A 23,252-nucleotide genomic window follows, 5' to 3' on the forward strand; every position below is an offset into this window, starting at 1 on the left:
TAATACTGTGATTCTTCAGTTGCCAATGAAAAGTAATCATACACTCCAATTTATTTGAGAATTGTTCACGAACACACTCACAGGACATACTTATTAAATACTACCTTCTTTTTGGCTGCAAAGAAAAGTAGAAACACATTCCACATTAGTGCCCATTTTAAGCGCTTTCTTGGCATAAGTATTTCCTATTTCTATACTCAAGGACAGCAACAATCTCCGTGATAGCAAAAGCACAACAAGTTGTAAAAATGACCTTTCAGCATCATGAGTAAGGGCACGCAAGCTATGACACAGAGAGCAGTAGCCATATGTTTGTTACCTTTGACTTTAGGTTGCTTGGCAGAGATGCGTCAAGTGTCTCATTCAGTTCTTCACTGCTGTGCAAACATCTGTGCTAAAATCTAAACTTCCTTTATAAAAAAATTTAACAGAAAACAGCATTCTCTTAAAGCAGGGCTGAAATCTCTGAGATCTGTCATAGGAATAGACTTTTCTCTACAGTTCAGAGTAACCCCTGAGTCATGTGGCAGATGGATTCAATTAGCCTCAATTAAAATACGAACATTGGGCTGGTTTGGCAGAGAGATATTGCTGCAAGGATGGGAAGAGGGTCGTCAAGGAGAAAGTGCAGTAGTAAACCCTAGTGTGAAATCTCACAATACTGAAATGAATGTCTTGCAATTTAAATTAACTATCATGAAAGGGATTTTGTATGTTGTACTAGAAGGGAAGTTGTAGGACCCTCCCCAGCTGCAAGGACTATCAGGTAATATAATGATTTAAAAAAATAAATAAAATACAAATTTCTTTTACATTTTCTTGTGCTTCCTCAGAGATTATCCAAACTTTTATCATACCAACAATTAAAGACACAAGCAGATAAATGAAGGCTAATTCCTTAAAAGTGTTGTAGGACAACCATCAAATCCCAGTTTGATTCTCTGGCAAAAGGAATTTCTGCTTACAAAACACAGGGGCTTCTATCTTTCTATATGCAAGGACATACTCTAGAGAATTACTGGAATACAAAAATTAATAACCATATTGAAAAAAAAAGAGTGTTTTTTTTTTTGTGTGATGTCTGATGTTTGCAGTAACAGAAGCATCTAAAAACTTGTGCTTCCAATGTATTTCTTGATTTTGTAAGTATAGACCTGTTTTTCAGAGATTATTTTTACAATGAAATATGAATTTTTAAATAGAAATATCACTTAACTTGAAATAGCAATGCCTTATCTGCAAAATGAAATAATAGTTTTATTAGATAACCTGAAGACTGTGGAAATGCAGTAGCAACACTTGCATGTATCTTGCTTACCTTCTGCTTTTTTAAACTCCCGGTTTCTAGTTACACCCCTCAGTTTAAATACAGTAATTTTAAATGAAAAATTAAAAAAGGGGGGAAGATGTACTGCCTGCAATTCAACCCCTACTTCACAACACACAGACACACAGACACGTGGATACACACACACACACACACACACGCACACACACACACACACCCCAGCACATTTGTTTTCATCCTATAAGTACTTTATTACAGGTAGCATGATCTAGGTCTTGATGGAGCACTGTTTCCCTACAACCAGGCAGGTGTTAAAGCTCCTTTCATCATCTTAATGACACATAAACATCTCTAGGACCTTCAGTGAGAACACCTACCTCACAACAGAGAGACGTCCCAATTATTTTGCAAGTGCAGTCCCTATTTCTGCCCATTTTGTCCTTATGGATCCAGAGCATGGCACTTTCTCCATCACTTAATCTTTGATTCTCTTCTTCCATGCTCCTCCCCAATATCTATCTAGTAAGGTATCAAGGAAGAAGACAGACTCAGTCCCATCAGTTCCTAGCTACTCAGCACAAGTAGAATCATATAATCATAGAATCATAGAATAGCTAGTTTTGGAAGGGATCTTAAAGATCATCTAGTTCAAGTAGTTCAGTAATTTAGCACACATATAGGCACAGTTGGCTCTGGGGACAGGTATCTTCCACTTACAGAGTCCCCTTAGGAGCTAGCTGTATCTCTACTATTGCAAAAGAAAACTGTATTTGTGTGACTGGGGTGAAGGGCTGGTCAGACCACCATCAGTGCAGTGGAGAAGGCCTGAACTGTACACTAAGAGACTATAAGGGACTTTAAGTGCTTGATAAGGTCTGTTGAATTTGAGCTGACAAAATACATTCCTTTACAACTCCTCTACCTCAGGCTGGTGCACTCATAATTTTCTGAAACAGTTGTTGTTTACACTAAAGTTTTCCATGCTTTGTCTTTCTCCAAAGGCAAATTTCATTGTCAGGTTTTAGCAGAAACCCTGCTGGTGCTGCTTGGGTGGGCATTTGTAGAGGAGAAGGATCTTTTTTAAACATCTGAATTTTATCATGCAGTCAGAACAAAAGTGGCTGAAGTCTCATACTTGGAAAGAATGAACGTTTTTGCTAATACCAAGCACAGCTGAGCTTTGCAGGGCAATATGAAGTATATATTGCTTTAACCTGTTTGGTTAAGGTCAAGAATGAAGTGACTCAATGTGTCCTGGCTGGTTACAGAAATGCTGTTCCTCCATACAGAACTCATTTGAATATTGAGCTATGGTTCAGCATTGCTGATTTCAACATGTGATGGATCAACCCCACAATTTAAAAGCAACCTCAATTGTCCAAAGAAGTTGCAAGCCCTCCTGGCAGAGTTGTGCAAGACCAGAGGCTTGGTTTGGTTTGTTTTGTTTAACGGGGTTGTAACCTTGCCAAGCAAAGAGGCAGACTGCACATCAGTAAGGACAACTTTTTTCCAATTTTAGTGCTCTGCTGAGATAACAATCTTCAAGAGCAGATCTTTAAGTCTTTTTTAAAATTGCTTTTGGTAACATGTCTCTTTGGGGTGTCCAATTACAGCAAAGCTCACATTTCCACTATGTACTCTCAGATAAATCAGGAATTTTACTTGAGGCTTGCTCTGCAACCTTGGAAAAGTAGTTTCACCTTTTTGCCTACCTCTTAGAGGACAAGAATTAGAAATGACTAACAACAAATACTATGTGAAGAAATTACTGTTGTTATTATAGAAATATGGAACTATGCTAGTTACTACAAATACTCGTTTTACTATTATCGTTATTGAATTAGTAGTTGTAGAAAAGATCTGTAATGTAAGAGGATATGTAGGACTGGAAAAAATAATCTGTTTGACTGAAAAGGAAGACAAAGTTGTTAGACAATTAAGAATCCTCCTTGTGGTCCAGTCCAAGAAAAATATTAAACAAATTTATATTGGTGGTAATATAGGGATCTTCCTAGTAGCAAACTTGGAGGTAATATTGCTATCATTTCTCATTATTCTTGTTATCTACTACTGCATAGGTAGCAGTCCAGAAGTGCCCTGAGTCAGTTTGTACCCAAAGCGAACATCAGCATCCTTCTTGAAAGCATTCCAGATGTAACCAGGGTTGTAAAACAAAACAGAAAGTTGACGGTTTTACTGTGATGCACGTTACAATCAAGTAGTTATCTGACGGATCATCTGCTTTTAATGATCCATGATGAAAAATATAGCTGTCACATGAGGGATAGATTTCTCATCATAAAACTTACCTCTGTAATTTCAGCACCTGAGTAAGTGCTGCCTCAGGTGCTGATTGTGCTAGTAAATACTGTCTGAAGAGTGATTTCCCCATCTGTTTCTCCTCCTTCCATCTAAATGCACAGTTTGGCAACAAGTGCGTCTCTGCAGTTCCTTTCCCTTCAGCAGCTGCTGCTATTAAGGATCTTATAGGAGGAGATTCCTGTTGGGTATCTGGTGATGCAGCAGTTCACCTGGGGAAAGAAAAGTCTTTGCAAGATGTGTATGTCAGTGTTTACATAGGTAGTTAGTGAAGCAAACTTTCATGGGGAAGTTAACTCTCTGGTGAAGCAAACCGCTTCAAATCACTGCTGCCATTGGAAGGGGATGAATTCATGTAAGCCATTTAACTCAGGCTGCCACTGTAATTAGTGAAAGAAAAGCTCCTAGTTTATGTAGATTTTGTACTTCTTCATTGGCTAGGCTTTTAACTTGGCATCTGGGTTAGATGTCTAAACTTACAGCTTTCATCCCCCTTCTGCCATATTTATGTACAGCATTTTCTTGATGGGAGAAAACAAGATACACACTGAGGGCTTAGATCAAAACATTAGGTCCCCAGAAAGCTGCAATGGTTTCACCGCCATCCATAAGATTTCTGGTATAAATTGCATGGATGTTAAAAGCAAGGAAACCTCTTTGTCTAACGTGATGATTGAACCGCAGGAACAAATTTTCCTCTCAGATTTTTGTTGCAGACCCCCTATGTTAGGGAGAGGTTATACGTTTCAGCGTGCTGACAGACACTATTACATACTGTGCTTTATTCACCCCTGTTCCGCTGGCCTCCAATAGCCCTGTGCGCCTCTGAATCCCTCTGCCTTTGGCACTTCTGCTGGTGAGACTCCCAGCTGGGGGTGTGGTTTAGTTTAAATGGGTGCTTTTCACCAAAAGAATAAATTATTCCAATACTACTGTCTGAAAAGGGTGGATCTGGAGCCAATTTAGTGAGCATAAGTTACAATTGACTTTGGAAGTAATAACTTATGCTTTGAGCTTCCTCAGATGTATAGCCAAGGAGCTGTCTGACTGCATGTGGTTTTACACATCTTTCAGCTAAATTAGAAATCCAAGTGCAAAACTTAATGTGTGGAGATATCTGGAGATTTGTGACCTTCCCAGAAAGATTTTGGGCCCATAAACCAGCCAGAGGGTCTCCTGGTTTCATATACCCTTTTTCTTTTTTTCTCACCACATATGGCACATTGATAAAGAGCAAGTGGAGTTTATTATATCTTAATTAATGAATCTGAGTATAATTTGCCTCAGTCCTGGCAATCAAACTCTGCTGGAAAGCTGGTTAGTGGAGGGAGCCAACCAGAGATGTGACTAAAGACTGAAGTATATATGTATTGATACGTGTGAAAGGTGGGAAAGACTTGGGAAAGCAGAAGACAGGGATTGCACTGAGCTGGGGAATAGGAAGGCCAGGGGTGGAGCCTTTAAGAAGACAGGGAGGAAGTTAATGGTGAAAAAGGAAAAAAATGTAGTAGAAAAACAACAGAGAGAAGATAAAAAGAATTATAAATTGGACATACTAAGAATGTCCAAGGTCACTTGGTCCAAGAACAAACTAAGCAAGGTATGCATCCTATCTTATCTGTTGATGCTGAGAAAAAAGAGCTTAAACTAAACCCTGAAGTCAACTAGAGGGAATCTGCATATAAGTTTAGTGGTCTTTACTCCAAGCTAGTGGACAGAGGACTAAATCACTCAGATATGTAAAGAGCAGGAATAATGACAGATGCAGACAGTTAATTTCTTCCAACTGCCAAATTTGTAAGTTTAGCCTGGTGGGATGCTACCAACAGTGATAATGAACATTACAAAGTTTGTCTGTATTTAACCCACTCCGTCACTGCTTGGCCAGGATCCTGTGGATTTCAGTGGGGAGTTTACATGAGAACATGCAAGTCCCTCCTTCCCAGAAATGGGTATTCCCAGCCAAAATACTTTGTTAGATATCTTGAGCAGGTGTCTTGAATTGCTGGTGCACTTTCAGTACACCAGTTAGCACCTCTGATGTGGTAAATGAAGCAATTTTTATCTTGAATATAGAAAAATGAAGCACTTAGACTGGTGGGAAGAAGAGCTTTATCTCAGAGAGGTGCTGAAGTTTGCATGAAAATACATAACTTAGGGCACACACTCCAGCAAAACTTACTCAATGAGAACAAGAACCATCTCTAAATGTGCTTTTAATATGTGGATTTGAATGTGTTAAACATTATGTATGTTGCTGCACTGATTTTTCTTTTTATGTAGACAGGCACGAGTCTCCCCAACACTGTGCTTTGTCTAATTCATACCCATGCAAAACACAGATCAAGTAGGAATGAATGAGTTGCTTGCACCTTTTGGTTAGGTACTTGAATAACTATTCTGGATGTAAAGCAGCTGGAAACAATGCTATTTTTACCCAATATTTGCATGTCTACTAACATGAAGGATCACACATTTCACACATTTCCTACACAATAATAATTGCAAAGGCAATGTCCCGTTACTCATGTAGCTGGTCATTTTTGTATGCAATTACCAGAACTGTGTGCTCAATTCCAGTAACCATGTGCACAAAAATAGGCTGCAACAGTCTGCTTAGGATTGTTAATAACATGGTCCAAAGTCTCAGTCTTTATTTCTGTATTTTTTTATGCTCGTTTTGTAAGAGAACTGAGCTGGGAATGAGTTTGGTTGTTGACTACTTGAGCAAAAGCAAGCACACATCTACAGGTACTGCTGGGGCTGCAGAACTGTGGAATTCTGCATTCACCTGCATATGGTTCAAATACTGAACTTGGTATGATGAGCTTATGGATCAGAAGAGAGATACTGCATCCAGTGACCAGCTGTAGTGCATGGCTCAAATAAAACAAGCAGCTTCTGAAATTTTGCATTTAAAATACACACATCTGGAGCTAGCATTGTCATCATGAGGCATAAGTCTTTGCCGTAAGCAATTCAAAATCAGACTGCAGTAGTTCAGAGAAGACTTAATTGGCATTTCTCTTTTTTGCATATCACTGTTCTCATCAGTTCTAATACATGGGTTTTTTCCCACCTCTACAAACTTCTTTGCCTTAAAGGACTCATGAAGGAAATAATTAAAAAGTACACAGAGGAAAACTGTCTGAGCAGAAGGGGCAGAAATCCAAGGTGCTTTAGGGAGGTGCCCCAAACACTCTTTTGGATGATTATTAATTTTTTTCTTACTATTATTTTATGATGCTGTTCATGTTTAATTACTCATGTTTTCCTAACCTGTGTGACAGGCATAATTTGAAGAGCAATAGTAATGATCAAGCCATGGAAGTGCCAGGTGCTGCCTACGTGCTGAAGCAAGCATAGAGCAGACACTGTCAGGAGACAGTGCTGTTTCTTGATTAGATCTGAACTTCTTTTTATGTTAATGAAAATGAACCTGACTGTTATTATTTAAACGATGCCAAAAGATGCTATGAAAAGTCAGAGCTCTCTCAGTTTACTTCCTGTATGAAAGAGTAAGTTCATGGGACTTCACTGCAGTATATGCTGTTATAATATATACCAGGTTACTTTAAAAAGATACAATTAGTTTTTTTGGGTCTTTATTAGTGTAAACTGCCAGACAGTCCATCTAGGTTAATATAGTTTTTATATATATATATATGCAGTGAACAATTTTAGTCTTTATATTTTCAAATCAAACCTCAAGACCACAGAAATTACCAGTTATGCCATATACCACGTGCTAGTGTATTTGAAGCTCATTTAGAAGCTGTAGTATCATTTTGGTTTGGGGTTTTCTGGTTACAATAGCTTTTGGTTGTTTCATGCTTCAGTTGTGTGCTAGTGAAGTGAGATATTGTGGGTAGCACTGTTGAACAGATAATAGTACCTCATCAGAATGTGAAGCCTTTTCTCGTATTTTTTTCTAATAGTAAATGGAAATTTAATTATGAATTTGTGGATACCTTGGCCAAAGTTTATAAAGTGTTGAGCAGCTGTGGTAAGTTTTAATGCTTTTATATTTAATTTAAAAAATAATTCGTGGGGTGATGCGCTCCTAAAAAGTTTTGATGAAGTCTCATGTCTTTTGGAATGAAAATGAAATCGGGTGAAAGGAAAGCATTCTGCTTTCTGTAGGCTGCAGTACCAGTGCACAGCAGGTTCCTTCCTTGGAAATGAGAGAGTGAATCCCTGCCTAAACAACAGTAAAGTGAAATAAATTTCTGTTTGTTCTGTATTGCCAACCTTTGTAGTCCTGTAATTAATATTACATTATCCTTTTTTGTTAGCTTGTTTTCATAAAACAGAAAGTGCTGGGATCTTGTGATTACAACGACTCTCAACTCTTTGACATGTTAAATTTTTGCTCTGACTTCTTATATGTACAGAAAACCTTTGAAAATATGAAAATTAACTCTTTAGAGCACAGAAGACAAAACTATATACTCATAAGTACTATTACTCCCAAGTCAATAATAGGGGGCTGGAGGGGAAAAGTTGAGCAAACGATGATAGTTTTTTAGGATTACTACAGTGAGTATTTGACTTTTATGTGAAAGAAGTTATAAAAGAAAATCCAGGGGTAGAAATAGAAGTGAAACTTCAGAAAAACAAACAATATGTAGTTAAATAAGTCACTTGCTGCATTAGGGTGCTATATGTCCATTCGTCCTTGGACCAGTTTGCTGCTGGTGGGCTGCTCACTACAAATCAACATCAAGGACCTATTCAGGGCAAATTATGCTAGATTATTGATGTGACTGCTTTGCCTGTTTTATCTGTATAGTAAGCTATATATCAGAGGGAAACTGTGGGATACAGCCTAGGCTCTCTTCTTGCTTCTCCCTCTGATTCCTGCTGTTGGTCAAGTCCCTAAATCATCTTGCCTCACTTTGCTTTGTAAAATGGGGATGACATTGCATTCTTGCCATTGTGATTTTATTGCTATTGCTTAATGATATAAAATCTGTGTCTTTCTCCTCTGGTGGTCCTTCATAGTCACTGCAGTGCTGCTGTAAAGCAGTTCTGTTTTGTCTAAATGGTATTACATCTAGTTGAAGTCTTGCTCAGGTTACAAGTGAAATGAAGCTGCCAAGATGTTTATCTAGGCTTCTTCAGCTGCTTTTTAGATTCTCAGAAGATACACAATGATTCTGTCATTCATGGCTTTATGTGTTCTTACTTATTGCCTGATACGTTGGAATACATCAAACAAAGTAAACCAAGTTGTAACGTTTATTGGTGACCTGCAGTGGAAAAGAGATGCAAGCTGTAGATGAATTCTAACAGAATATTCCAGGAGCTGATATTTGACTTTGATAGATTTTCAGAGAAAGGGCTGCCATTTCTGTGTTTGTGCAATGTGTGATGAGACCCTTACCTGGCGTCTCTACCCTGCCATAACACAAATGAAAAACAGGATCGCTTGTCTGAGGAACAGCTCTGTCTTCCATATCAAAACTTGGCAATAGATGATTTCTGTGTAAATGGTCTCAAGAGACACTTTCCTTGTAAAGAACTCAAGTGATGGATGAGGCATCTTGCATTTTAAATGCTACACAGGTGAAAGCATTGGAGTATTCTGAGCCCATGCCTGCTGCTGTGTATGTCTGAGTAGTTTGCTTGCTTTTTAATTGTGGAACTAAAGGAGGTTGGTAAGTAGGGCAAGACCATTAGAAAATGCTAGCTTCTATAATGTTCTTTCATATTTGTTTCCTTTTATATATAGAAGGAAATATATATATATGTATCATAATGTTTCCTTCTGTAATGTTCTTTCATATTTGACTGCTGCAGGGTGAAATAATGAAAAATTTTCTGGTAACAGATCAAAAATTCCTTTCTTGTTTAACTGAAAGTGTTTAAGAGAAGAAGGTCATTGAGAGGACAGATTTCAAGAAGTGGTATTTGCATTTGGTGATGCTTTGGAAAGAAACAGAGCATATTATGCACGCTTTTTAAGTATATATGACAAACGCACTGCCAAATCTGTGGAATTTTATAGGCAGCTACTGTGAGCAGTAACAGCAGTAAATGAATCTGCTTTTTTCCCCTACTAAAACTGGCACTTACAGTGCTTTAGGAGATCTTTTTTCTTTTCTAAAACGTATTTCAACATAGTTTCAGCCCTATCAGCAAACCTCTTCTGGGTTAGTGGTAATATAAATCGTCTCCCAAACCCTGCAATATTCTACACCAAATTCAGAACCCAAGTGAAGAGAAGCTGGCACTAGTATGTGATGGACTATCACCAGAAAAGAAGAAGGAACAAGTCTTTGAGACTACGTAGAGATTACCTGCGAGAAAAAAATGGAAAAATATTCAAATGAAAAGATCACTGTAGCAGAAATGAGAACAAAATCTCAGTGTGAGGTGACATTTGAAGGTGAAGGAAAGATGAGGAAATAAGGCCAGGTTTAAGAAGGTATTTGTGAGAAACAGGAGAATGATGCTCAAAAGAGAAATCAGAGGAGCTTGAGTGAAAGATTGGGAGAGATATCATATAAGGAAAGAAAACTCTCTTACAATAAAAAAGGGATAAATGGGATTTTACAGGAAAATAAATTAGACAAAACATGAGAAAGACTCAAATAAAAAGGAAAGTGAGAGAAATGAAATACCCAGGAAACAGAAGGATGGAAGAGAACGAAATACTGATCTTCAAAACAAAATAGTTGTATTTATCTTATTGATTCCTTGGAAGATTCTGTGGTGGGTTGGATGTCTGCTCTGAGTGAAAGTGAAAGATAGAATAGGAAAAATTATGATTTTTTTTTTTTTTCCCCAGGCTTTCCTGTGCAGGAAATGTAATAGGAAGTTATTTTTATTAACCAAGATCAGAGAACATGCAACAACAAACTACCAAGAATGGTGTGGAAAATCCGGTTATTTTTCTAGTCAGACCAGAAGAACCTGTGGCCATTGACCAGCAGGAGCCTAAGGGTCAGATTGTTAAGAATTGGACTCAGTGAACTGAATGGCTATTGGAATCTGCACATTTAAATACACACCAGCCAACTCACATTACAGACAAAAAAAAATAATAATCTCAAATGCCATGTAGATGATATTTGTAGCCATTCATTAATTGCTTTATGGTCTGTTTTGTCTACCTAATCAACAGAAAAAGCACACTTGTTTGATTTCATTTACAAATGTGAAGCCAATTGATTTTACGGAGATAAACTGCTTGCTGAGCAGTATTTTTCCATAAAGACAGTCAGGTTATACCAGCCACCAAAAAAATGATGATGCAGAAGAACCTTGGATAGACACAAGGGAGTGTATTTTTCAAAGTGGTTTTGGAGGTTTTCAGGTGGAATGCACCCCTCAGTTCAGCACAGCCATGATGCTGAATGTACTGGGAGAGCTTTATCCTTTCAAAAGCTGTGAGATGCTGTGGCAATAGTCACCCCACATCCTTAATGCACTTGCAAGGGATTGTGAGACAAGGGAGTGTGGAGCACAGTGCTTTTATTTGCAGCAGTAGCATGCTTTTCATCTGTAAAGGAAATATTTAGCTGGCTACCTTGCCTGGACTCATCAGTGACCAGTGTTTTATCTTAGCAGTCTTGGTTGAACACACATGCAGAACAGAAATATGTTTGTTTATAGGCAGGAAATGCATAAGCCTTTTCATGGATAAAGCATGAGTTTGAAGCATTAAATGTGACCTGCTTTGTTATATGCCAGTACCTGCAAAGGGTTATTCTTTGTAGTGTCCTACTTGGATTCAAGCACTAAAGCTTTCATCAAAGTAACTCTGATTATTTTGCACATGGTTTTCCTGAAAGGATGTTATGATTTTCTAGATGTTTGGTGGCTGGTGATAAATTAGGCTTTTATGATGTCATGTGAAAGGCCACTGCTTGGACTTCCTTCTCTATCAAGTGCGCTGGAGAATACATTTGGGACGTACTCAGAATCAGAAATTATCCTACCTTGTTTTAATTTAACCCTTTTGTGGACCACTGCTTTCTTTGTAACTGCAGGTGTCCAGGCAAAGATAGCTTCCCTTTTGCAGACAGGAACCCTATGGTGTTCCCTCCTGAGTCTGCTCCATATATGTGTTTGAAATTATTTTTTTTTCCCCTGGACAACAAAAGCTCAGCTCATGAGCTCCCTTTAAGTCTTTCCAAGCTTAAATTCTGTCCGTATATTCTGTCTTGAAAGGGGTTTTCAAATTAGATGTGGGTTTTAGTCAGAAATTGGAATGCAGGGCAGGGCAGGGGCAGAGACGAAAGGTGATGTGTCCTATAAATTAGGTCAGGTTTAAGACCGTGTAGAGGGAGGCTGCTCTAAAAAGCAGCCAGCAGTGAAAGTCCTTTCCTCCCTCAGTCTTACTACAACCTTCAGGGGGAAAAACGTTCATATATCAATACACAGGTAAGAAAGGAGTGTTGTCTGTTCCACTCAACATGAGTCACAGCCAAGCCTTCAGAGTACTGAGATGAGCACTGGATGCAGGGAAAACAGAAATTGCCACTACAGGTGAGTTAGAATTTTCCATCGTCTTCTTGAGATGAAAAAGGACATTTTGAGTAAATTAATCTTTTTATTAGGGTAAATATAACAGCACACCATTCAAAAAAGACTTTCAACATAATTCTGAGGTTAACATAATGCCTTGATTTTTCCAGAGATGTGAATATCCATAGGGGTAGTAAAATCACCAGAACAATCCATCCTGTATCAGATAAAGAATTTATCCTATGGAATTAGCAGTATCCCACTAGTCACAGACCTGCCTTCATTAAATTGATGTTTAGTGCTCTAAGGGTAGATAAACATCTATAACTAGAATACAAGATCACTGTCCTAATCTTTATTGGTTTGTTGCTTATCATTTGATATTTGACCAGCAATGTTGACTAAACCTATTAACATTTCCAATATAAGTTGTTATAAATTAAACATTTTTCAGTGGAAGAAGATAAGAAACTAAGTAGCCTTGCAGCATGGATTTCTGGTGTTATCAGCTTTCCTATTCACCTTGACATGTCAGTCAGTGAAGACAGCTAACCCTAGGGGCCATATTCCATTTCCCGTAAGAAATGCAGCTGTTACTGCACAATAAAACCCACTGAAATCAAACAGCTTCATAGAGTGATTTCCTGATCTTTGTAGGAAATGTGAAGAGTACGGAGTGATGAGAAAAATAGAGTGAGTGGATCAAAAAATTGTGATAATGACATTTAATAATTTTAAAAGGTACCATGTCCTTGCCTGAATATTACACACTGTGTGTGGCAATAAAACTTTGCACAACGAAGACATGATTGTCTTACTCTCCTCCACAAAATTCTTGCCACAGTGGAACAAGAAGCAAACACATTTAATAGCGAACAAAAGCAGGACTTGGAGGTACCACTGAAAAGAGAATCTGTTCTTTCCCTATACTGTAGCTGATCTCCACCTGTATGAAAAAGGTTCACCCGCTGCAGGAACTTGATTTTTAGTGATGTTAAGGTGACACATGGGCATTCTCTCTACCACCTGGCCAGGGAGCCTGTAGAAACGTGCTCACATACAACCTTTCCAAAACATCTGCTTTAAAGAGGAAGTGCTTCTAACCCATGTCATGCAAAATCCAGGTTATTCAGACACCTCTTTATGCACAGGTTAGCTTGAAGCATGCAAACATCCACTCACTCATCATTTCCTATCAGCAGCCAGGCTACAGGGCAGTGACAGCCATTGAGAGTGGTACTACTTTTAACCAGTACTTGCAAGGAGCAATTCTGTTAGAGGAGTTGTAAAAAGCCTAGTTTGGTTCATGATAGCATTTGAGTTTGCATTTCAGCAAACATGGTAAAGATTTTTAGCTATGATGTGTACGTTTGGATGACTGGCTATGCCACATCAGAAAGAAAGTGTTTATGTGTCTAGTGCTAATGCCAGCACTATCATAATTACGGCCTGTACACGGCAAATGTACTTCCTCTCCCCCAGAAGTTCCCTGCTTTTTCTAGAAACAATTTTGCCATTCAGCAGCCTGCTTGAAATTTTGGAGAGCCGTGAACTAAGGTTACAATTACACTTGTATGCAAGCTAGAGAACACCTTCCAGATCTTCCTAGGAGCACAGAATTAAGCCTTGGCACAACCTAAGAGGGAGGGAAGCACCCACCTCACCTCAGCCAGCTGCGGGAATTTTGCCATTTGCAGCAGCGGAGCTTTCCCTGCTGCAGGGGTAACACCAGTCAGCCTGCCTCACACATGGGATCCTCAAAAGTACCCGTGGCCCAACTTGCAGCAGGATGCCTTGGCACAGCGCTACACTGATCCCTGTGTGGGATGGCTCCTGATGAGCGAGCTCAGCTCCAGACCCAAAGCAAGTGAAATTCAGCACTGGCTTCAGGGATATCGGGCTGTAATTCGGGAGGAATTTTATCTGGCTCGAGGGACGGCACTGGCCAAGACGTTTTCTCAGGCTTCACTTGGCAAACGGACAGATCTGAGTATTGTGCAGCCCTGCAAGGGGCTCTTGCGCCTGCAGCTCCACTGACACTTGCACCATGGCTGAGGTCTGCACAATGCTTTCCTCCCAGGGACGTGCGGGCTGCAGCCACTCGTCAATTAACTGGGGCACCGCCTCTGCCACAGCGATTAGGATTCAAGGCACCCGGGGCCAGCTCCCCCTGCTTTCCCGTTTTATCTGCGCTGTCGGTGGGGCTGCCAGGGCCGGCGCTGAGCGAGCCCATTTCCCCGGAGTGGAGCATTGTTCCTGGCCTCCGGCCGCCGCGTGGCCCCGCTGATGGACAATACCACCCGTTCCCGACTTCCTGAGCAGACCAGACAGCTTGCTGTTTTCTCCGTGCCTCTTATCACCCCCTGTCATTGAAAAGAGAGGTCTGGCTTCAGCTTCGGTTTGGGCTGATAGGCAGCACTGAAGTGGAAAAGGCGCAGGGGAAGCCGAGGAGGAGGGAGAGGAGCTCCGCTACCATTATTATCACCCTAATGTTTATTGCTGCTCTGAGTTCATTTGCTTTAACCCTTTGGAAACTAGTCAAATTAAAGATTATCAAACGGATAAGATAAAGCTGTTGTTCTAACGCCCCTGGTTCCTGGCAGAAAAGCAAAGGCTTTGCCCAGGTTTTATTGACCATGTGGCGTGTGTTCACACCTTATGGCTGCCGTGGAGTCCTGAGATAAAGCCTTACCCTAAAGATGCCCGACACTCGCAGCCTGCCAAGGTCTATCAGATGTGCAGGGGCTCAGCGCCAAGCAGAACCAGCCCTTTCCTCAAGTCATTCTTTCCCCTCTCCTTCCCCTTCGACATGGTTTTAGTGAAAACAGAGCTTTTTGAATAGAGAAGGGATTTGCATAGGAAAACACGCTAGGGGAAAAAAAAACATTGTGCCTCCTATTTTAAATGGCATTTAGTTATACGTGAGCTTCAGCCTATTGGTTGCTTTTGCCTCTTCCTGTGGTTCTTTGCAAACAATACTGTCTTTCTGCAAAAGACTGCTGACCCAAGAGTGGAAAGCAGTCTGTTCATGCTGCATTAAAACAAATTTAGATCAGGAACCAAATTCACTGGCATTCTTTTATTCCCTTGGTACCGTAAGTGCTCCGCAACTTTGCTTTTCTAAGAACACTGGAAAGAAAAAATGAAAACTGAGAGACAACACTGGCTTGTCTTAAATTCCTGAAGATGTTTACTGTGTTCCTCATTAGGCTTGGGTTTTGCTCATTGACATGCTTTATCTCAGTCTCCTTATATTTATTATGGAGATAGGAGCCTTTTGCTTTTTAACTATACTGTTTCTTTCCCTGTTACTATAGATATTATAGCAAACACTACTCTTCAAAAGGAAATCAAGCCAGTGCTCTCTGCCTTGTGGATCTCCGTAAGTACTTACAGAGCAGCAAACTGCAGATGCAGTGCTTATTACTGTGACTCCTTCTGGGGTTCTATCCAAGCTTAGCTGAACAGTGCACTCAATTCTGCACCAGCAAGGTGCACATTTACAGCTTCTGCAGCTCTGATTTAGTGAGATCTTACTGTTCTTAAGAGAGTGCCCAGAAAATAGCACAACTGAAGTCACACAGACTGCTCTCCAATGTTACATTTGGGTTAAGACAGGACCCTGTGGCAAATGCAGGAGAATGCTAGGAAGTGGGGGATAAGGGTGTTGGTAGAACTGCCTAGTGAACAATGAATGCAGTCTTCTGACTATTTGCAACAAGGCTGTTCTCTGATCAATGAGCTGCAGCAGATACCCGTATGTACTGTGGGGCTGATGTTACTGCTGAGATGCAGCACAAACCCTCATTAAAAAATGCTATGAAAAACATTCTGAAAACTCCACAAAAGGGAAGACTATTTCATAATATAAACTTTGATATATACATTACTGAGATACAACTTTCTAGCTGGGCCTGTTGTGACAGGACAAGGGGTAATGGTTTTAAACTAAAAGAAGGTAGATTTATGCTAGCTATAAGAAAGAAATGTTTTTACAATGCAGGTGGTGAAACACTGGAACAGGTTGCCCATAGAAGTGGTAGACTGCCCCATCCCTGGAAACATCTGAAGTTAGGCTGGTCAGGACTCTGAAGAAACTGACATAGTAGAGGATATGTCTACTCATTGCAGGGGGGTTGGACTAGTTGACCTTTAAAGATCCCTTCTAACCCAGACTACTCTATGATAATGGTGAAAACACAAGCAAGCTAATGTTGCCTAATCAAGTAGCTATGTTTATTAGTTTATATTTTAATAGGATGAGTTAAAGCTGAAAAGCAACAGTTTTAAGAAGGAAATGAGGATAATAAAACACAACAGGGTTTGCAGGAAACTTTGGCCCCTAGATTCTTGAAATCCTTCCTGACAAAACTTCTCGAGCAAAAGAGTGCAAGACTAAACACGCAAGCCAGAGCCTCCACCGAGCTAGGTCTGTGCTCTTTGCTTATGGGAGCTCTGATGTAACAAATCTTCCAAGCAGTCGTGCTGATTGTGAACGTAACCCTGGCTGCTTTTCAGATGCAGTAAAACTGTTGTGTGCTTAGATCAAGTCTGTTTATTTTTAGAGGTAAAGCCTTGTCTCTGCTGCAGTGAGTGGAGCTGGGCACAATTCCATCACAGGTGTTTTACTGAGGACTTGATCTCGGTTTTATTCTGCCGTAAGAGAGAGCAAAAGCTGGCGCTGGGCTCTGGCTTCAGTGAAGGCAAATTTTAAAGGGAATCAGCTGAGCTGTAGTAATAAAGGAAGCCTTGGCCTTCTTTCAGGCCATGCTATCTCCTTTTTCTCACATTGTCTTGAGGCTTTACATTTTCAGTTAAAGTTAATTGAATAAGACAGTGATACATTGCACAGTGAAACCAGATCAATCACTGCACAAGTGAAGATAGGAATTGTGACGACACTCAGAGCAAGAGCTTGGGAAACGTGATATTTACATTAAAATATTTTACATTTTTGTCTCATGGTTTTAAAACTAAATTTAAAAAGGCCTGAACACATTGTGTAACAAATTTTTCTGTTTATCTGTATGTGTGTGTATGTCTGCATTTGGACAATAAATCTGAATAACCATAAAATCAGATTTAGTAATAACTGGGTATTTTCTACACAGATATGCAGCCTCATTTACAGAAAAGGTAAACTAGAAAGACTCATTGGATAAACTTGTTCTTTTCTCTGAGAGGCAGTCATATGACAGTGAGGTGCGTATAAAGCCACAGGAGAATTTACTCTTGTATTAAGTGGCAGCGGGGAATTTAATTGCTGTCTTTTCCATCTTCCTTCCACTTAAATGTTTACCTAGATGTTGTTTCAGACTCTCAGCTTGCAGGTAAAACTTGTCATTACTATTCACTTATATTAACTATATTTGCATAGAAAGTAAGGGCTTGTTCCTCCCAAACCAGATAACTAAAAGCAAAGACTTAATGTTATGTTCATGATCTGAGTATTGTAAAAACAACAGAAAGCCTTTATCAGTGTTTTCAGGTTCGCAGACTTGCTCAGTACCTAAATCCTCGGGGTTTTCACAGAGTCCTGTCAGTATGTAAAGCACAACACCACAGAAAAAGTTATCCCACAGGAACAGAAAACATGAAGCAGTGTCATTTCATCAGGTGCTTTTCCATCAAGAACAGGGATACTGAGCAGTTTACATTCAGCAGCAGCAGCTGTTTTGAGAACCTTCCTCCTGACCCAACCCACCCCCCCCCCCCCCCCCCACAAAAAAAAAAAAAAACTCTTTTTCTCCAGTGGAACCTCACTTCTTCTCTCCTTGCTTTCTGATCTGGTTGTACCTCCACAGAGTGAAGCCCTGACACTGAAAAATCAATATGCTTTAATGATTGGCATGGCTGAGGATTCTGGTGAGGGGGCTGTGGGATTTTTTGTGTGGATTGTTTCCTTTTGGAAGCCTGACAGATGCATCTCTGGTTTCAGTGAAAGACTTAAATAATATAAACAAGCAGTCATTCTGTTCCAAGAGAAACTTTTTTTAATATTCTTATTTTATTGTAATTACCTTATTGTTTTCATATTATGAGCTACTTGTAGAAAAATACAGGAAACGTGACTGCAATACAATCCTTTAATCAGGAATAGCTTTGTTCCAGTCATCATTTCCATTCAGTGTTGAAACTTTCACTAATAAGAATACAATCAAACCTTGAATCCAGATGTAATATGGTGTTAATATTACGGTTTCATTCGATCTCTGCACCTAGTAACTTCTGTAACAGAACCTTTTTAAAAGTGCTTAAGGGACATTGTGTCCATAATGCTATTTTCAAATAAATCTATCTACAAAGTAGTACTTCTCAGAAGTACACAGACTTCTTCAGGAGAGCCATTTAAAATCTTTTAACCTAAGTCAGCTGGGGAATTTGTATTATCATATATATTAAATCTTCTTTTTTCTCTTTTTTTTTTTGTTTTTTTGTCACAGATTACACCATAATACCTTTGCTGCATCATTGTTAAAGCATGTGAACTTTTAAATGAAAAATACTTCTTTATATGCTTAAATGGATTTAATACACTAGTTGTTTGTGTTATCTCTGTGTATAATCCAGCACTGCAAATAACTTCACTTACTGATTTGCAAGCTCTCTCCAACCTTATTTTGGCCTGTTCAGCAGCTGAGTGTTTATGTTTTTGAATGGAGGGCTGGAATTAGGTATTTTTTTTAGATAAACTGTTTTAACAAAAAGCATTTGTCCAAGAAAGCTAAAAGACTGCTCCCAAGCTGTTCAAAAGCAGAATGCAGCTACATACAGCAAGTGATGACAATTCATTCTGTTCTCCGCCATCCTTTTTTTTTTTTAATGGAAACCCAGTATCCTTCAAGCTTCAAATGATGTTTTTGATAAAAGATTGTGGGTCTAAAATTATTAAACAGCATTTAGAAAAAATGAAACTGCAAGTCTTATGCTGTGTCTTTGATGACTTAAAACTAGGTGGTTTCAAAACACTTCTAACTAGTGGTTTGAATAAGGAGTGAATAAAAGGCATTTGTTTTTATACTGAAATTATTATTTTAAGAAGGATTTCCTCGTTTCCAGACACATACACACGTATATAATGTAAATTAAACCAAACTCCAGATAAAAGGCATACCTCCATGAGCACATTAGGGTCTGATCCAAGTTTTATCAAAGTTAGTGGGCGTCTTTCCCGTTTCAAACCAGATTTTGCAATCCATATTCACACGACCCTCCGGGGGATCCCTCAAGTTGATGCGGTTTTGCATGACTTGGCCTCAACTATCTGCTGCAGTTTCTAAAAACCCATTACAGGGCTGCAGTAGGAAATAATTTAGTCTAATTTAAGGAAATCACAGCATTTTTTATTTTCATATCATTTTGTTCTGATCCATCTGTTTACTCTTTTCTGAAGGCAGGCTAACATGTTTTTAGCCTGAAGACTGAACTAGTAAAAAATGCTGCCTGGAATAGTCTCGGCAGACGTGTTTGTTCTACATCCCCTTCTGCAGTGCAGTATTTCCTTTGGTGTGTATCCTCTGCTCCTGGAAGCAAGCTGTCTAGCTTTCTGGAGCACAATTATGAAGAATTTCCTACATTTTACTGCACAGGATGAGGTGATTTTGCAAGTTAACATGACCTGAACTACAGATGCCCAAAAGATAGCATCTGAAAAATGTACTGTGCAGCAAGATGGCTAAAAAACTACAGCCAGAAAATGCTCGTTGGCTCCACCGCTGGCCAGAGAGAGGGAGAGGGAGAAGCAAGTCCATGCATTTTTCTGGAAAGCCTGCTCTGTTACCACCATAAAGTCAAACGCAAGAGCAGAATTCAGTCTTAGCCTTGTTGTTCACTGAAAAAAAGTTGGGTTTGTTTGGCTTTCTTTAAACCTAGACAAATGTAATTTTAGTATTTACTGATACACAGAAACAAAGCTTGTGAGGAGAGATGATGTTTTATTAAATCAACACATACAGTTGGAAAAAAAGCAAACTATTTAAATACATTATTCGAACTTTAAAGGAAGACACAGTCATTTTTTTCATTCAGTTAGAAATGCAGTCAAAGAAGGGTTTTTTTCTTTTTTTATTTTGTTTGTTATTTTTGATGACTGGTTGTGGGATTGTTTTGATGTGGTAGCACTTTTAAAATACTTGAACAGTAGGGTGAATATGACCAAAGTCTTGGTTTCTGTGATGGAAGATAACTTCATTTATGAGTTGTTGAGCATATGGTTGCTCAAATATACTGTAGGAAAAGGATGTAGGCATTCAAAAGCTGGATGTTTACTACTGTTGCATATGGTTACCCATATTCATAACAGACTTTCAGCATCATCTGTCTGTGATCACGTTTTTATTTGAAAGAGACTACTTGCCATGTTTGCTCTGTGATTTACATTATTTAAACAAATGGGGGGAAAAGAATTTGAAACAGCTCATTCAGTGGCATGACTAAGACATATGACAACTTATAAAATGTTCACCATTATACTGCCATAAGGCTGGAGTTCAAACCCCAAGCGCACACAAAAACAAAGAATAACTCTTTTGGTCTGAAATAGCCTGGTGAAAGGATGCTGCCTCCTGGTGATTCATAGGCATATGAGCTTCCACTAAAATGGCATCTTACAGAGAAATGTTTTGTTCTCAGAAGAGTCCAGTGGTGGTCCCGGCTGTGCTCGGCTCACAGGGAAAGCATGCGCAGTGGGGAAGCCACTGAGATGGGGAAGGTGTATGCTTCTCACAGAGCCTGTTTCTTCTTTTCCGCAGGATTTTCTGCAAGGGGACTGTACCAAAGCCAGACAAAAGCTGAACTGGAAGCCGAGAGTCACGTTTGATGTGAGTGGCCTTTCTGGCATGCTTTGCACCTGCCAGATGTTGGTGTCTTCTAAAAGCAATCCATGGGGAAGGGAAGGGAGGGGGGACCTCTGTGCGGGGCGACTCAGGCACACTGAGGAATCCCATTTCAGTGACCATGCCCAGGTTCTTGCTTTGAAAACAGCAGCCATGACAGCAGCAATGGCCACCCCCAGTGCATAGCAGGATACTGACCCACACACTGGGGCCAGAGCTGCTATAGGAAGAGCCCAGCAAACCCTCAGCCCCTCCTTGTCCTGCTGCAGGGGGTCAAGAGGGTCTCATTCTGTTCCAGGGCACTCCTGCTGTTCATCCCCCGTGCTGGAGCACTCATCTGCCTCTTTTCCTCTTTGCAGGAGCTGGTGAGGGAGATGGTGGATGCCGATGTGGAGCTCATGAGGAACAACCCCAATGCCTGATCCCTGGCTGGGCCCAACAGGCATCACAGGGGTGACCCATACCAGAGGTGCACCTCACAACCAGCACCACCATAAGCCACCAGGGTGGGTGGCCAGCCATCTGCCCCTCCCTGTGATGGTTTTACTGCTGGCCTGCCTGTGCAGGAAAGCCCAGTTTTATTCCCCACTCCACCCTCCACACACTCCCTGTGCCTCTCGCCCCACAGATCATCCCAGGGTCAGCCCTGCCTGGGCTAACTCTGGCTTTTGCCATTAACTGGGGAAAGGTCACCCCTGACCGATACTGCACATGAAGTACTGATCAGCCAGCAAGCCTACTGATTTCCTTTTTTAATTAAAACTCATCAATTAGCTAGGACTGCCAGTGAATTTTTAGTACTTTATTCTATTTGAAAAACAAAAGCATCCTCTGCTCTCCAGCCTGCAACCTCCCCTCTCTTCCAGCAACAACAGAAGCCAACCTCTGGCACTAGCATGGGCTCGCCATGCCTCCAGCCCTTGCTCCATGGCTTCCCCTCTTCTGCCTTTCCTGAACACTCCTTGTTTTTCTTTACTGCAGCCCTACCTCCACCCCAGCGGCCCATTTCCACCACTTGAACTCTGTAAAAGTTTGGATAACTTGATGTAATTCGCAGTGAAATCGCCTCTTGACCATGCCGAATTAATTCCTAATTGCTGGAATTGCTTTCAAACCAGTCAGAGGGGGCTTGTAAGCACTTTTCAGATCTTCATTTCAGAGTGTGCATGAGTCACAGAAAGCCTTTTTGTCCAGCACCTTCTTGATCTGGGGATTTAGGGTGTTTTGGGTTCTGCCCCCCCAGAATCAACCCATTACCCTTCCATCCTCTTCCTGCTTACTATAATTAGTCTTCGGATGGGAGCTTGAATCATCTCAAAAGATGACTTGAGGAATTAAAACCAAATAAATAAAAAGGCTTAAAAAAAAAAAAAACAACAAAAAAACACAACAACCCAAGCTTCAAGGTGAGTAAATATTTTCGCACTTTTCATGCCAAGGTACCTGGGTTATCCAGAGGTCGCCAAGCCCATACATTTCCCGCTGGTTTAGGATCTTCCACCCACCAATTAATCCCATCATTTTAGCTTTATGCCTCGAAATCAGCAAAGGGCAAGGTATATAGCAGGTAGATACACGGGAGATGATACACCTTCTCTGAGCACACCTCTTGCTTTTGGACTCTGGGGGAAGGGGCATCCTTGTTAGAAGGGAGGCGATGGGATGTGGGGATCTGAGTGCAGAGCCGGGAGCGGTTTCGTGATGGCAGTTGTGCAGGGGGGACAGGACGAGGCTTAGGATCCCCCTGTGAGAACCCAGGCTGCCGGCAGAAGCGAAGGCCACTTCTGCGGTGGCCCGAAAGGCGGAATTTGCCAGAGGCAGAGGCGGAAATGTTGCGCAGAGCGCGGACTTTGCGCAGAACGGTGCTGGCCCGGGCAGGCGAACGGGCAGCTCCCTTGGGGGCTGTCCCCGCGGGAGCGAGGACTTGGAACGGCCACCGCAGGACACGGGGAAAGGGAAACGAGGGAGCCTGGCCTCTGCTTGGGATCCTTTCCCACAGGTGCACGGAGCCCGCACCCCCGGGGGGTGCAGAAGAGCAGGAGCAGCGGAGAGGTAGAGGTGTCCCACTTGCACTCGCTCCAAGCAGCGCCTCACGCGTGTGAGGATCTCCACCCCCACCTATGGTCTCCACGGCGCGTCGGGGCTCCCCACACGCCGAGTAGGTCGCGGACCATGGGGAGGCCCAGGTCTCGCCGCGGGGCCGGGGCAGGCACACACTGCTATTCACTCCCGGCGTGGACACCGCCCCGCGTGGGTATATTTACACAAAGCCGCCGGAGGTGCTTTTACCCCCCGAATGGGTACGACTCCGCGCCTGCGTCCTTTTTTGTTTCTCC

The 23,252-nt window shown here is 41.0% G+C and overlaps 1 protein-coding gene and 1 long non-coding RNA gene across 2 annotated transcripts in view; one reads left to right on the plus strand and one right to left on the minus strand.

Moving 5' to 3' along the window:
* The window catches only part of GMDS (GDP-mannose 4,6-dehydratase), a 427,285-nt gene extending 405,588 nt beyond the window's left edge, over positions 1 to 21,697 (plus strand). The window contains exons 10-11 of the mRNA XM_062617766.1: positions 20,833 to 20,901; positions 21,276 to 21,697. Of these exons, the coding sequence (XP_062473750.1) occupies positions 20,833 to 20,901; positions 21,276 to 21,338 (132 nt within the window). The 3' untranslated portion in view covers positions 21,339 to 21,697. The remainder of the gene's footprint in view (positions 1 to 20,832; positions 20,902 to 21,275) is intronic.
* LOC134163087 (uncharacterized) lies at positions 1,515 to 4,298 on the minus strand. The gene is made up of 2 exons (XR_009964561.1): positions 3,598 to 4,298; positions 1,515 to 1,803 (listed from the first exon to the last, which is right to left on the minus strand). It is a non-coding gene; the product is annotated as an uncharacterized LOC134163087 (long non-coding RNA).
* Positions 21,698 to 23,252: the final 1,555 nt, after the last annotated feature.

Source organism: Pezoporus occidentalis, unplaced genomic scaffold, assembly GCF_034315485.1.
Source record: "Pezoporus occidentalis ecotype Australia unplaced genomic scaffold, CSIRO_AGI_Poc_V1 ctg2, whole genome shotgun sequence".
NCBI lineage: Eukaryota > Metazoa > Chordata > Aves > Psittaciformes > Psittacidae > Pezoporus > Pezoporus occidentalis.